This window comes from Anastrepha ludens, chromosome 6 (assembly GCF_028408465.1).
Source record: "Anastrepha ludens isolate Willacy chromosome 6, idAnaLude1.1, whole genome shotgun sequence".
Lineage (NCBI taxonomy): Eukaryota > Metazoa > Arthropoda > Insecta > Diptera > Tephritidae > Anastrepha > Anastrepha ludens.
Window position 1 is genome coordinate 34,989,102 of NC_071502.1, and position 12,549 is coordinate 35,001,650.

Genomic DNA, 12,549 nt, shown 5'->3' on the forward strand with positions numbered 1-12,549 from the left:
GAAGAGGCATTTGAAATATCGCTTCGAACCAATTTACGCAACATGTTTAAGTTGGTAGGGTGTGGAACACGTTGCGTCTTACTGTATACAGTGAAGGCAGATAAAGTTGGATGATTTTTTTGCATCAATAGAGTTTAGCTGTGATTGAAGGCAATGGAATGCAGTTTACTTTGTTTTTAAACAATTTCTTTTTTATTTCAATAATTTTATTTACTAAATAAAAAACAAGTAAAAATGTAGGCAGTAAAAACTTGCAACTTCCCCTCAAAATGCTTAAATGCCATTTTGCTTTCTCATTTTCATCTACTTTGCAAGTTTCTTGGACACATGAACACCACAACTGGATAATTTGGAACAATTGTTGCAATAATTTTAAACCGCTTCATGAACAGACCTATTGTGTCGATTTTTAAGCGCATTTCCTGGGAGATTACGGGAGATTACGTTTTGGTGATTGAGCATAGCCAGCAAGGTCGCTTGATTTAACCACAGCTGACTTCATTCTTTGAGTTTACTAGAATTCGCGGGCGTATGAAAACAAATTTAAAAAAATGTATTATTGTACAATACTATTTCTAATTTTTTTTATTAAAAAAATTATTTTATTATTATGTCAATTTTTTTTTGGTAAATACAATAAAAAATAATAATTTTAAAGCTGGAAATCCCTATTTTGACATTTACGCGCTCCAGGCTTGTCTGTTTGTATATAAATTTCAATACCAAAATAAAAACAAAAATTAAATATTTTTACATTATGTTATCTTTTTATTTAAAATTTTATTAGTCTTTATTACTTATTTTGTGTGAATTGCATATAAATATATTTTTTTATTAAGTTGGAACTGACTAAGACCATTTCCAATAAAGAACTATGAGTTTTATTTATTTTGACAATAACTTTAATGAAATAGTTCATAAACATTTATTAATTATTTTAAAAGAGTAATCCATTTTTATCATTTCGAGTATTTGAGATTCTTAAAAAGTTCCTGAAAAATTGGAGCCTATGTTTTCCTTCCGCTACTGGTCTGGTGGTGGTATATAATAGAAATATACCCGATTCCAAAAATGTGTGGTCTATTGTTTCAATATTATTATTTAATGACTTTCCCGTGCTCCCTCATTCCCATTCGGGACTTTGTGGAAGAGTGGAGTGGGGTATTTCATTCGACTTTATATACATTTTTCTGAAAAAGTAATTATTTGGCAATTAGAACTATATATTAAACGTAAGTGCGTACATACAAACGAAAGCTGCACTGTAAGTTGCATACTAAACAAAAACTTAACGTGTAGACTTGTTGTAGGGAATCTTATTGCGTGGGTGTAAGACGCATCCGGTACCCAAGAACATCGCATCGAATTCTTTGGATTCCTTATGTTTTCTTTGATTTTCTTGTCTCACGTGATGAATATAGTGGTCTTGCCAAACTGAATCCTGAATCTGAAAGAAAAAAAAATTATCTTTAAAAATGTACAGCGATTCAGAAAATCAAAGGAATAGCGGAAGTTTTAGTTAGCCTTTTAGAGCTTTTAAATGTTGCCGTAGCTCCCCGCCCCTTAGAAGAAAAACTAAATTTAGTTATTCACCCGAAAAGGTGTTGCAAACTTCATCCCTATGACATCTATATATATATATAATATATATATTGTATATATAATTAGCGCTTACACCCTTTTTGGGTGTTTGGCCGAGCTTCTCCTCTTATTTGTGGTGTGCGTCTTGATGTTGTTCCACAATGGAAGGACCTACAGTTTCAAACCAACTCCGAACGGCAGATATTTTTTTTATGAGGAGCTTTTTCATGGCAGAAATACACTCGGAGATTTGCCATTGCATGCCGAGGGGCGACCGCTATTAGAAAAATGTTTTTTGAAGTGAAACTTCTTTAGGCGCGTCGGGGGCCCCAAGGCAGATTGAAAATAGGCGAGTGAAACGGTAAGTTCGGAGCGTTACCGAAATCCGTCAAATGGGCGGGGCCAAGGAGCAGCTGCTCCTTCCCACTCTCGCATATTCGCTCTCTCTGTCGCTCTCTCGCATCGCAAGCGCTGAACGATGTGAGGGAGCCACCGAGACACGCCGAAATGTATATAGCACACAAGTAAGCATTGAAGTAGACTGGCGACATGCAGGCAACCGACAACGGGTATTATAGATAGCCATAGCCCGTGCAAATGAGTGCTGTGTGTGAGTATCAGATAAAGCGCCGATTGAATGTGTGTAAGCGGGAAAGCAATAAGAAACTGCTGTGAAGTAAATAGATGGTAGGTATGGAGGAGACGAAGCGATACAATGAGTGCGTTTGCCAAACGAGTGACGATAGTTGAAGTAGAAGGTTGTAAAATGACATTTCAACCGTTTCGGTGATCAAAGCAAATTGATTAACGCGCCAAAAGTAGGCAAAAAATACCATTGGAAGTGCAAAGAATTGTCAGCGTCAAGTGCAACACTGCACCCAAGTGTCAAATTTGAAGCTAATAAGGACAAAAATAAATAGTACAAATTTATGTGGACTGATATAGAAAAAAAAAAATATGAAAACCTGAATTTAACACGAGAGAGGGGGGAGAGATCTAAACCGGGGCTCCCATGCATGGAACAACCAACTTAGAAGTTTCACTTCTACCGTGCGTGAGTCTGACAGACCCTAGTTTTTATTTTTTAATTCTTCATCTTTCACCGAGATTCGAACCGACGTTCTCTCTCTGAATTCCGAATGGTAATCACGCACTAACCCATTCGGCCACGGCGGCCGCCCTATGACATCTACTTCGCTCGAACTTACAAATGGGTGGAGAAACTTTCCTTTTCGGCCAATTCTCTACTATGGTTGTTGTTATTGTAACACTAATACAATCCCTGTCAGTGTAGGGTATATCACCAATTGTCTTCGTCTAGCTCATCTGAACGTAGGCCCAGGAAACATGCTGTTTCGACAGGTTGGGTCCAGAGGGAGAGGGGTGTTAGATGAGTGGGTTTTAAGGGGCATGTGAAAAGGTGGCTAGTGTCGTGCGGGGTGCCTTCACATGCAGGACATATGTTTAGTATGTCGGAGTCAATTCTGGATAAGTAGGAATTTAACCTGCTACAATATCCAGAACATAATTGTGCCAGTGTTACGCGGGTCTCACGGTGGAGCTAGAGCTCTTCATTTGCTGTAGGTGGTGGTTGGATTCCGACTACGGCATTTGGTGGTCGGGAGCTTAGTAAGGTGGTGACAGTCTCCCGATGAATGTCTTTTATTGTCTGTCTAAACACTGTGTGGTCCAGTAAATGTCTGTTCGTTTTGTCCTGGATCCCGTCGGCGTAATTGATGAGGTGTCTCCTGACGTGCCTGGGAGGCGGCTTTGGCTCAAGCAGGTGTCTCGTATCTGCTTTCATAACCGGTGCAATATCAACCACACCATCGGAAGCATTATAAATATGCGACATTCCGAATATCCTCCTTCCGGTAGATTTGCAGGCAAATTATGTGCAAATTTGTGTGGGAATAAGGTTGGACACTTTAAATAAGTGGTCAATTCACGGGCTACGGCCACGGTAAAATTCCAGCTGGGATTTCGATGATTCTCAGGCTGACTGACTATGTACTCCCCACTCCTACACTTGCCATTACAACGTTCACGACCCTCCTACCCTGAAGGGAAGAGTGAAAGCGGGTCGATGCAAGAGCAAGTCCATCCATGTAAATACAGATGGCTCAAAGCTCGAAGGCAGGGTAAGCAGAAGTGTATATTCCTAACATCTGGGGATCTCCTGCAGCTTTCGGCTCCCCAACTACTGTAGTATCTTTCAGGCTAAACTAATGTCAATAATAAAAGCCGTGACACTAGTACAGTGCAATGCGTTACCTGGATAAGATCTCTACATTTTCACTGATAGCCAGGTGGTGTTAAAAACCCTCAACCTCCAAGGTAGCCAGGAAATGCCGCACAGATTTACCATTGTAGGTAGACATTTCCAATTCATTAAAGGAAGATCTGAGTACTGTGGAAATCAGGGAACTTCTAAAATTTTTGAAAAGTACACACTGGTTTTAGGAGCTATGAGCCTGAGCGTGTCCCACAGCGGACTTCCGCTTCAACCTAACCTAATCTACCCTATACATATAGTATGTATACATTAGACCGGGTCGATCGCCATACGAAAATAATTAGCGAAGGGGACGAGTATTTAAAGCTTACATTGAGAAGATTTCAGCAGCAAAAAAAACATTTTTTTACCCTCAAAACTGCCGAAATCGTTCCTTTTCTATTATAACTTTGTTATTTAACATCCGATTTTCAAAAAACAAAAATACCGACTTTCAAATATAACAAATATATTTCACAAACAATATTCCAGCCTGGAGCTGTACTATATTTTTGAACGAACGCCGTATGTGTTGGCCATAGCCAAATGAGTTGCACCAAATGTGTATTGTATTTTTTCTTATGTCCTTTTTAGTTCCGAAGTAGTTTTCACATAGTTGGGTAAGTTACTCAGATCTGTACCCTGAGGTTTTCTATTTGTTTCATTGAACTCAATTACCCGGTTTCGAAAACTCGGGCAAGAAACACCAAATGATAAAAAAGTTTTTTTCTATTGTAATAACGGTCGCTCGTCGGCTGGCAATGGCAAACCTCCAAGTGTATTTCTACCATGAAAAAGCTCCTCATAAAAAATGATCTACCGTTCGGAGGCGGCATAAAACTGTAAATCCCTTCATTTTGGTGCAACATAATGACGCACACCACAAATAGGAGGAGGAGCTCGGCCAAGCACCAAATACAGGGTGTAAGCGACAATTATATGTAACTAATGATATTGCAAAACTTTTACATTCCGATAATACTCAACCTTTTGTTTCTCCTCCCTATAATGATTATTCAAAATATCCCAGAGGTTCTGTTTTTTGACTTGCAATTCAAGGTTGATTTCGCGTTGCTTAGTATTTTTGCGATTTTCCTCATTCTGTTTAATTTGTGCCTGAAATAAGTAAATGATGAGAAATTTTTGCAATTTTATGAAATGTTTTATCGTCATTATCCATAAGAAATTAAGTGTACCGTTAACACATTATGTTGACTCAGCGCCTTATTTTTCTCCATCTCTTTTAGCCGATCCATGTACAATTTGTCTTTAAGCAAAGCACTCGCATCCCTGAAATGAAATACAGCACACACACCAACTGTTAAGGTTACCCAAGCTCGACAAAATTTAAATTCTTACTCTTTAGCAAACTCGTTGCGCGCAGCTTTATCATTAATTTTATTTATTTCCTTCTGGCATTCGTCATTCCTTGAATTCATTTCCTGGTTGGACTTCGCAATTACTTTGAGAAGCTTTCGTTCCAGGTTATCTTGCTCCAGCTGTGAAAGGAATTGATGTCTTGAGTTTTTAAAGTTATTTATCCATTCTATAAAAGACCTTACCATCTCTTCATTAAATCGTCGTTGGACATCCAACCACATTTGTTTAATTTTCTTTTCTTTTTGACGCATTACTTCCTTCTCCTCGATTTGATAGAGCTGCGCTCGTTTGCTATCCATCAGCAATGTTTTGCTTTCCAAGTGTCTCGCTTTCTCACAGCTTTCCCTATAAAAAAAATTGAATTATAGTATTTACACAAATGAAAATTTTAAAATCATGTCATATTTGTGTATGAGCACATTTCTCTTTGTAGTTGCTTAAGTTTCAAGAACTTTTCAGTTTCCAGCTCTCGTTCCATTCTTTGAATTCCAAACCATTCGTGCCGTTTTCTGGCCGCTTCCTCGATTCGTTGCTTCGTGAGCAAAGCCAGTTCCTCAGAGTACGTCAGATGTTCGGACTCCAACATGTGTCGTAGCCTACGGCATGCAAAAAAAATTGTGGACAAGATTTATATTTATAATTTTAGAAGTAAGTTTTAAGAAAGCTTTACTTTTTATTGCCACATTTCAACCATTCAACCAAATACTGTTATGGGATAACATTTGTTGTTAAAATTAAATATTAAGTGCTTTATTATAGACATTATTTTATCAGAAAAGTAGGTGGGTTATTATAAATAAAAAAGGGGACGTTACTAAAGGCAAGTCAATTGAAATAATAGTTTTTGTCGTTAGTGTTAATAGTTTACGCCGTAAATCGTGACATTCGAGCCATAGTTTAGTGGTTGAAAAGTCTAACTGGATAGTTTTACTACTTGCATTAAGTCGAACAAATTACTTACATTACCATCAGCGTCAAAATAACACCAGTTTGGACTATTTATTTTGTAATTTCAATTATGTTTTTGTAAAAACATAGTCATACTACAATAAGAAGAAGCAAGAATTTGTGAAAATTCGGCAATTTTTCATAAAAATTTTAAACTTTTTATTCAGAATTTGTAGAAATATTTCAAGTATGCAGTTTTATATATCTTTCAATTTTGGTATAATAAAATGCAAGTTAAAGATTTGTGCTAAAATTTGCCGAATTTTTACAAATTGTAAACAAAGTTCGAAACTTTGCTTTATGTAGTTGTTGTAGTATGAACAGTATTTTTTTTAAATAATTTAAATTACAAAATAAATAAATTAATAGTCAAAACTTATCACTATGGGGTGTACACTTTATTTTGACGCTGACTTTTTTTACGAATATTGAGCCAACGAATGCCGAATGTGCTTGAAATAAAAGGAAAAAAATTAGATTATTAAAACTCACTGTGCCACAAACCAAAAAGTTACTAAAAAAATGGCAACGGATTCAGAATCAAATTAAGAAATTTCAAAATTTTGTTCTGCTTTTCTCAAGGCGAATCTATTAAAGGTGGTATCGGTAAATCAGCTGATTTGTTTTTTTTTTTCGCCGTGTCCATGTGGCTGTCAGCCTAGAATGAAACAAGGCGAATTCATTATTTGTTTTCTAGTTTCCCAATACATTGCTTTGACAATCAAACGTACAGAACATTGTCGTTGGTCTAGTGCCACCACCTTGAATGAATGCGCCTTGGCTTTTCTTGACAAAATTGGAGGATGTCACTAATTGCTTTCCTTGCCTCAAATATTTACAAACCGTAGCCTCTAGTTTCGAATGTGCTTCGACCACTTTTCAGGCCAAACAAGTACAATTAAATACATACATACATATTTATATTGAAATAGTTAATTGTATCTAGTCATTGTTTCGGTATAAAATAAATTCGTCGTCCCATTCACACATTCACTTCACTTTCAGCTTCAATATTTCAGCTTTTCGGAAACGAGGTTTTTGCCATTTCGCATCCCTAAACTATCAGCTTCGTCAGGCTTTACTAAAACTAGAATTCTGAATATAACTATTGGACCCAAAATTCAACTCATTTACACACTACGTGGCATGGGGATATCTTTTGTTAACTTCATTGAGCAGCTATATCTAGAGGCGAGATCAATAATGTTGACAAGTGAATATTATTCGGATGATTTTAAAACGATCTGTGGAGTAAAGCAAGGCTGTCTGATGTCTCCTTTACTTTTTGCGCTACATTTAAAGTGGTGATGGTTTGAACGTTGACGATCTAAATATAAGGCGATGATATTCAAAAACACTTCAAAAATGATAAATAATCTAGAGGCTTACTGTGAAAAATGGAGCGTGGAGGTTAACCTAACCAAATCGGCAATACTGGTTTTTCGTCGTGGAGGCAAACTATCGAAAAACGAAAAATGTCAATATAAATGAGAGAATATTTTTATAACAGACACGTACTGCTACACCCAAAATGGTTTTCCAGAAACATCTAGAAAAAAGGAACAAAGCCGCAATGTCAAGTTTAAACTTCACATGGAATAACTTTTTTGAAAAGAAGGAAATAAAATTAGGTGTGAAATGGAAAATCTTCCAATTAGTCTATCGAGCTGTCCAAAGTTATGTTTGAAAATATTGACAAATTACAACTTCAATTCATAAAGAAAGTTTTTAAGCTCCCAATCTGTTCCCCTACTTATGCTATTTATTTAGAAACAGGTATCAAGTGTGGTCACATTTACATGCTGGCATTACACTTAAACTACAACCTAAGAACAATCATTGCATATGAAGACTTGAGGCTCCCAATCCACCTAACAAAAATAGTTTTAAAATGAAATGTTTTCTGGGCTAAGGTTTTAAATCAAATAGGATTGGCTTACAATTGGAAATGGGACGAAACGGTGTTAGAAAAAAGTAAGAGGGCAGAAAAAACCAAAATATTTCTAAATTGTATTAACACTACTAACAGGCAAAAAACGTGGAATAGAGTACTAACCAGTACGGGCAGAATATATTTAAAAAGAACTGAACGATAGTGTAGGTCAAAGTTATAAATTAGGTGCGCAACTAAGTTCTCGCTGTTTTTTATGAAAATACAACTTTATTCTGAAAAAATGGTTACAAGTGAATCATTGAAGGTATTGCCCATCGCTGACTACTACTTTTCCCCATCTTTCTGGTAGATCTCGTATACCGTCGCGGTAAAACTGTTCATCTTTTGAGGCTATCCACGGATCAAGCCATTTTTTGATGTCTTCATATGAATGGAACTGCTGGTCAGCTAGACCAAGTGCCATCGATCGGAACAGGTGATAATCGGACGTCGCAATATCTGGAGAATATGGCGGGTGGGGTAGGATTTCCCATTTCAGTGTTTCCAGATAGGTTTTAACGGGTTTGGCACCAGTGATGGTTCCTCTTGGTTTTAACGGTTCATAATGAGTAACATCAATTTGGTCCCACCAAATACACAGCACCTTCGTAGCGTGAATATTCGGCCGAAGCAACGCCGTAAAAGCATGACCGGGCAGTCCCCATAACTTTCTTTTCTTTGGATTGCTGTAATGAATCCATTTTTCATCACCCGTCACGATGCGATGAAGAAATCCCTTCCTTTTTTGCCGCTGGAGCAGTTGTTCACAGGCGAAAAACGACGTTCAACATCCCTTGGTTTTAACTCATAAGGGGCCCAACTCCCCTGTTTCTGAATCATTCCCAAAGCATGCAATCGCTTGGAAATGGATTGGCGGGTAACTCCTAATACTGAAGCCAGCTCTTCTTGCGTCTGACACGGATTCTCATTGAACAATGCCTCCAATTCAGCGTCTTCGGAGGTTTTTAGCCTTCCTTCACGCGGCTGGTCGTCAACATTAAAATCACCGTTTTGAAGCGACGGAACCAATTTCGTCCCGCTGTTTCACTTAAAGCAGCATCTCCATAAACTTTTTGTAGCCCTCGATGCGCTTCAGCCGCCGTTTTTTTCGAATGAAAGAGGAAAATCAACACTTCCCGCAAATGACGATTATTCGGCACAAAATCAGACATTTTCACCAAACCAAAAGACATTTTCACCAAACAGCGGGAACTTAGTTGCGCACCACTATTTTAAAGATGGCATAGAAAATTTTTAAATTTCATGGATTTTCAAAGCCAGAAGTAATTTCATTATGCTTAATGAGCTTTACATCAAAAACTGTTCTTTATGTAACTGAAATGAAAAGGAAGTAATCCAACATTTCCTTAGACGATGCCCAATATTAATTTATCAATTTTATCACTGGTACTTTAAGGGGTTATACGCAGTTATGACTTTCAAAAAAATCGATTTTTTTTATTGCATTTTTGTAATGTACATATATTCAAAAGCATACGCACGAAATTTGAAGTAGATCTAAGCAATACTTTCGGAGTTATACCTAAATATGTAGAGATGCCTCGGCACGTTTTAAGGTAGGTATTAAAACTTTAAACGTGTTTTTTTCAAAACGGCATTTTTCAAGTCGGTGTACACGATATCTCGAAAACGGCTTGTTTGATCGGTCAACCGTTTTAACTCAATCTTTAAAGATACATTTTCTAGTAATTAATCGTTCCTTTTGTAAATCTGATACTTATTTTCCATTTTATAATCAATTTACGGCCAAATTTTAACGTAAAAATCGAAATCATTTCTTTTAAAAGCTGCCATTTTGTGAAAATTCACTATTTTGATTAGCCGAACGATTAATTACTAGATAATCTAATATATTAACAAAATTTGTTTGGTTTTTTGATTTCAGATAATCCAATCCTGAGTTACGATGTACACCGTAAATCGTCTTTTTTTAAAGGAGGTTCCAGAAATCGCCTGCAACGCGCTCTATAATCAACATTTTCATAAATAAAAAATTTTGTTACGTTCTTGAAGGATGCTTTTATAACCGCCAAAAATTTTCAAATTAAAATATTCTGAAGTTTCTTCAGGATAAATCCTTGACAACCCGTCTTTTATTTGCTTCATAACTGCGTATAACCCCTTAAAGTGCAGATAATTTATTGTAGATGAACAGTTTCGGAAAAAAAATGACTAATAAATATATAATAATATTGTAAATAGACGTGTAAAATTTTTGTGAAAAATAAATGAATCTATCTATCTATTGGACCCGTTATTTTCTTTCTAAATTTCTTTGACTTATTCACAATTGGTCTCACGCGCGAATCGAAACTTCTCAGAATACAAAGAACGGCTTCTGTTAAAACTGCATTTTCTTATTCCGATTGGAGTCACACAATTTCTATTTGATGACAAGTTTTTATCAAATTTATCTACAAAAATATGCATATGCCTGTATGTTCATGCCTATGCTATGTGTGTTTTACTTTTCGTATGCCGATGACACCTTCGCAAATAATCTCGTTTTTGAGTTTATGCTCCAAATGCTAATTAAAGATATTTAAAAAAATATTTAAAATTAAGAGTATCAGAAATTTACAACTGGGTGTTTTTGGAACATAAAGTAAACTAGTTTTCACATGCCCTGATATTTTGTTAAAATATGATTGGTTCAAATAAGCAGGTGGATGTACTACGTATCTGGTTAAGCCAATAATGTAGTTAAGCATGTGCATATGTGTGTATGTGTAGGCGAAGTCGAATCTAACATCAGCCTTCTCTCTTCCAGCTCCTCGTTTATTCGCCGCAAACTCGCTTGAACCTAATTTGTAATTCAAAAGGAGGTATTATTTAAAAAATGTTAACAATTATCTATTAGTGAATTCAATACAGGTATTTATTTAAATTTTTTTTACCATAGACTTAATGTTGAATTTTAAATTACGCAAATTTGTGTGCTCTAAGAACTCGATTACTTCCATTTTGGTTATATGGTAACAAATTACAAGCGAAGACCAGTTTCGGAAATTAATACATATTTGTTCTTGGCTGTTTGGTTGTCATAACAAGAATGAAATTAGGGTGAGTTCGTGAAAACCGTAAAAGCAAAGCGTAAAATTGTAAAAGCACCACATATACTCGTATATATATTTTTTCAATTTTTTTTTTTTATAAAAATATAGTTGACTCTATAATACAAAATTTAAAAAAATTCTACAAATTTTCATCAAAATTTCAAACTTTTTAACAAAATTAAAAAGAAGAATTGTATATGCAGTTTCAAAGACAATAAAATTTTATTTTAATAAAGTGCAAGTTTGAAGAAGCTCAAAATCATCGTTGATTTTTGATACTTGTTTTCCTTGAGGGTTTTGGGCCCTTTCTTCATATAAGAAATGCACGACATTTTGCTTGTTTTGTATGGAAAAAATTAGCAACGCCGTCAGCGTGAAGTGAAATTATATCAAAATTAAATCGAAATTGCTGAAAATAACTTGATTGCTTTTCTCTTTAATTTTGCGATTTAAAAGAAGACCTGCTTATCGCCTGACAACCATTGACTTTAATCTGCCTCGACTACCGAGGGGATACTGTATTGGAAGTTTTCTGACGAACATTTTTAACGAAAAAGCTTTCGACCAATTAAGTCTAGCAAAGCCACAAACCACAACAACGCTGCAAACATGCAGCACAGACATGTTTGAGAAGAATATCAATCAGGTTGAATCGTCGAACTTACGCTATTATTTTTACGATATGTACGATATGCAACATTCGACATGTAAGTCGCTTTTATTGAAATTACTAATTTTACAGAGATTTAAAGTTTATTCACATTCAAATTAATTTTTTTTTTACTATTTCGACACGGTGTATGTTCAGATTGTTTCAGCGAGAAAATTTATGTAAGCAATATTTTTTGTAATTTTTTGTTACTATTAGGCGTTCGAATTTTTTGTCGTAAATTTGCCAATTATACACCAAATATATCGACAAAATATTATCTCCCCCACAGAGAACGTAAAATGATTTCTGTCTTGTATTTCTTTTACGCTCTAAAATATTACGTTCTCTTGTCTGCACAAAGCTTTTTAGTATAGACAAAATCCAGTTACAAATAAATTCACCATATTTCACAGCCCTGGTGAGATTTTCTCATAGGAACAGAAGTGCCAAAAAAAGTACAGCGCGTGGTAACTTCTGTGCAGAACCTGGTGTTAATTTGTAGCAGCATCAGAGAATGGCTAGCCAAAGAAAATGTTCGATACTGTTTGTGCTCGCGTTTTACAGTGCCTGACGCTTGTTCGGATCTAGCTCTGTGCCTACATATGATAGAAAAATAGACAACAAGCCCAACTGCAACAACAGGCTTGATATGAACAGAAGCAATGTACATAAACTTTACCCCACCAGGTAACTGTGGTTGCTC

The 12,549-nt window shown here is 35.9% G+C and overlaps 1 protein-coding gene across 1 annotated transcript; it reads right to left on the bottom strand.

Moving 5' to 3' along the window:
- Positions 1–1,248: 1,248 nt before the first annotated feature.
- On the bottom strand, positions 1,249–5,832 carry LOC128867914 (uncharacterized). Its single transcript, XM_054109532.1, has 6 exons — positions 5,656–5,832; positions 5,419–5,581; positions 5,216–5,355; positions 5,053–5,146; positions 4,844–4,972; positions 1,249–1,447 (listed from the first exon to the last, which is right to left on the bottom strand). Exons 1-6 carry the CDS (start codon positions 5,820–5,822, stop codon positions 1,289–1,291), a joined length of 852 nt encoding a protein of 283 aa, XP_053965507.1. The 5' UTR covers positions 5,823–5,832; the 3' UTR covers positions 1,249–1,288.
- Between the last annotated feature and the right edge of the window lie 6,717 nt (positions 5,833–12,549).

Coding starts and splice junctions, on each gene's coding strand:
- LOC128867914 (XM_054109532.1), bottom strand. CDS start 5,822: ATGTTGGAGTCCGAACATCTGACGTACTCTGAGGAACTGGCTTTGCTC. Junction 5,356..5,418: donor GACGATTTAATGAAGAGATG/GTAAGGTCTTTT, acceptor TTCCTTTCACAG/CTGGAGCAAGATAACCTGGA. Junction 5,147..5,215: donor CGCAACGAGTTTGCTAAAGA/GTAAGAATTTAA, acceptor ATTTCATTTCAG/GGATGCGAGTGCTTTGCTTA.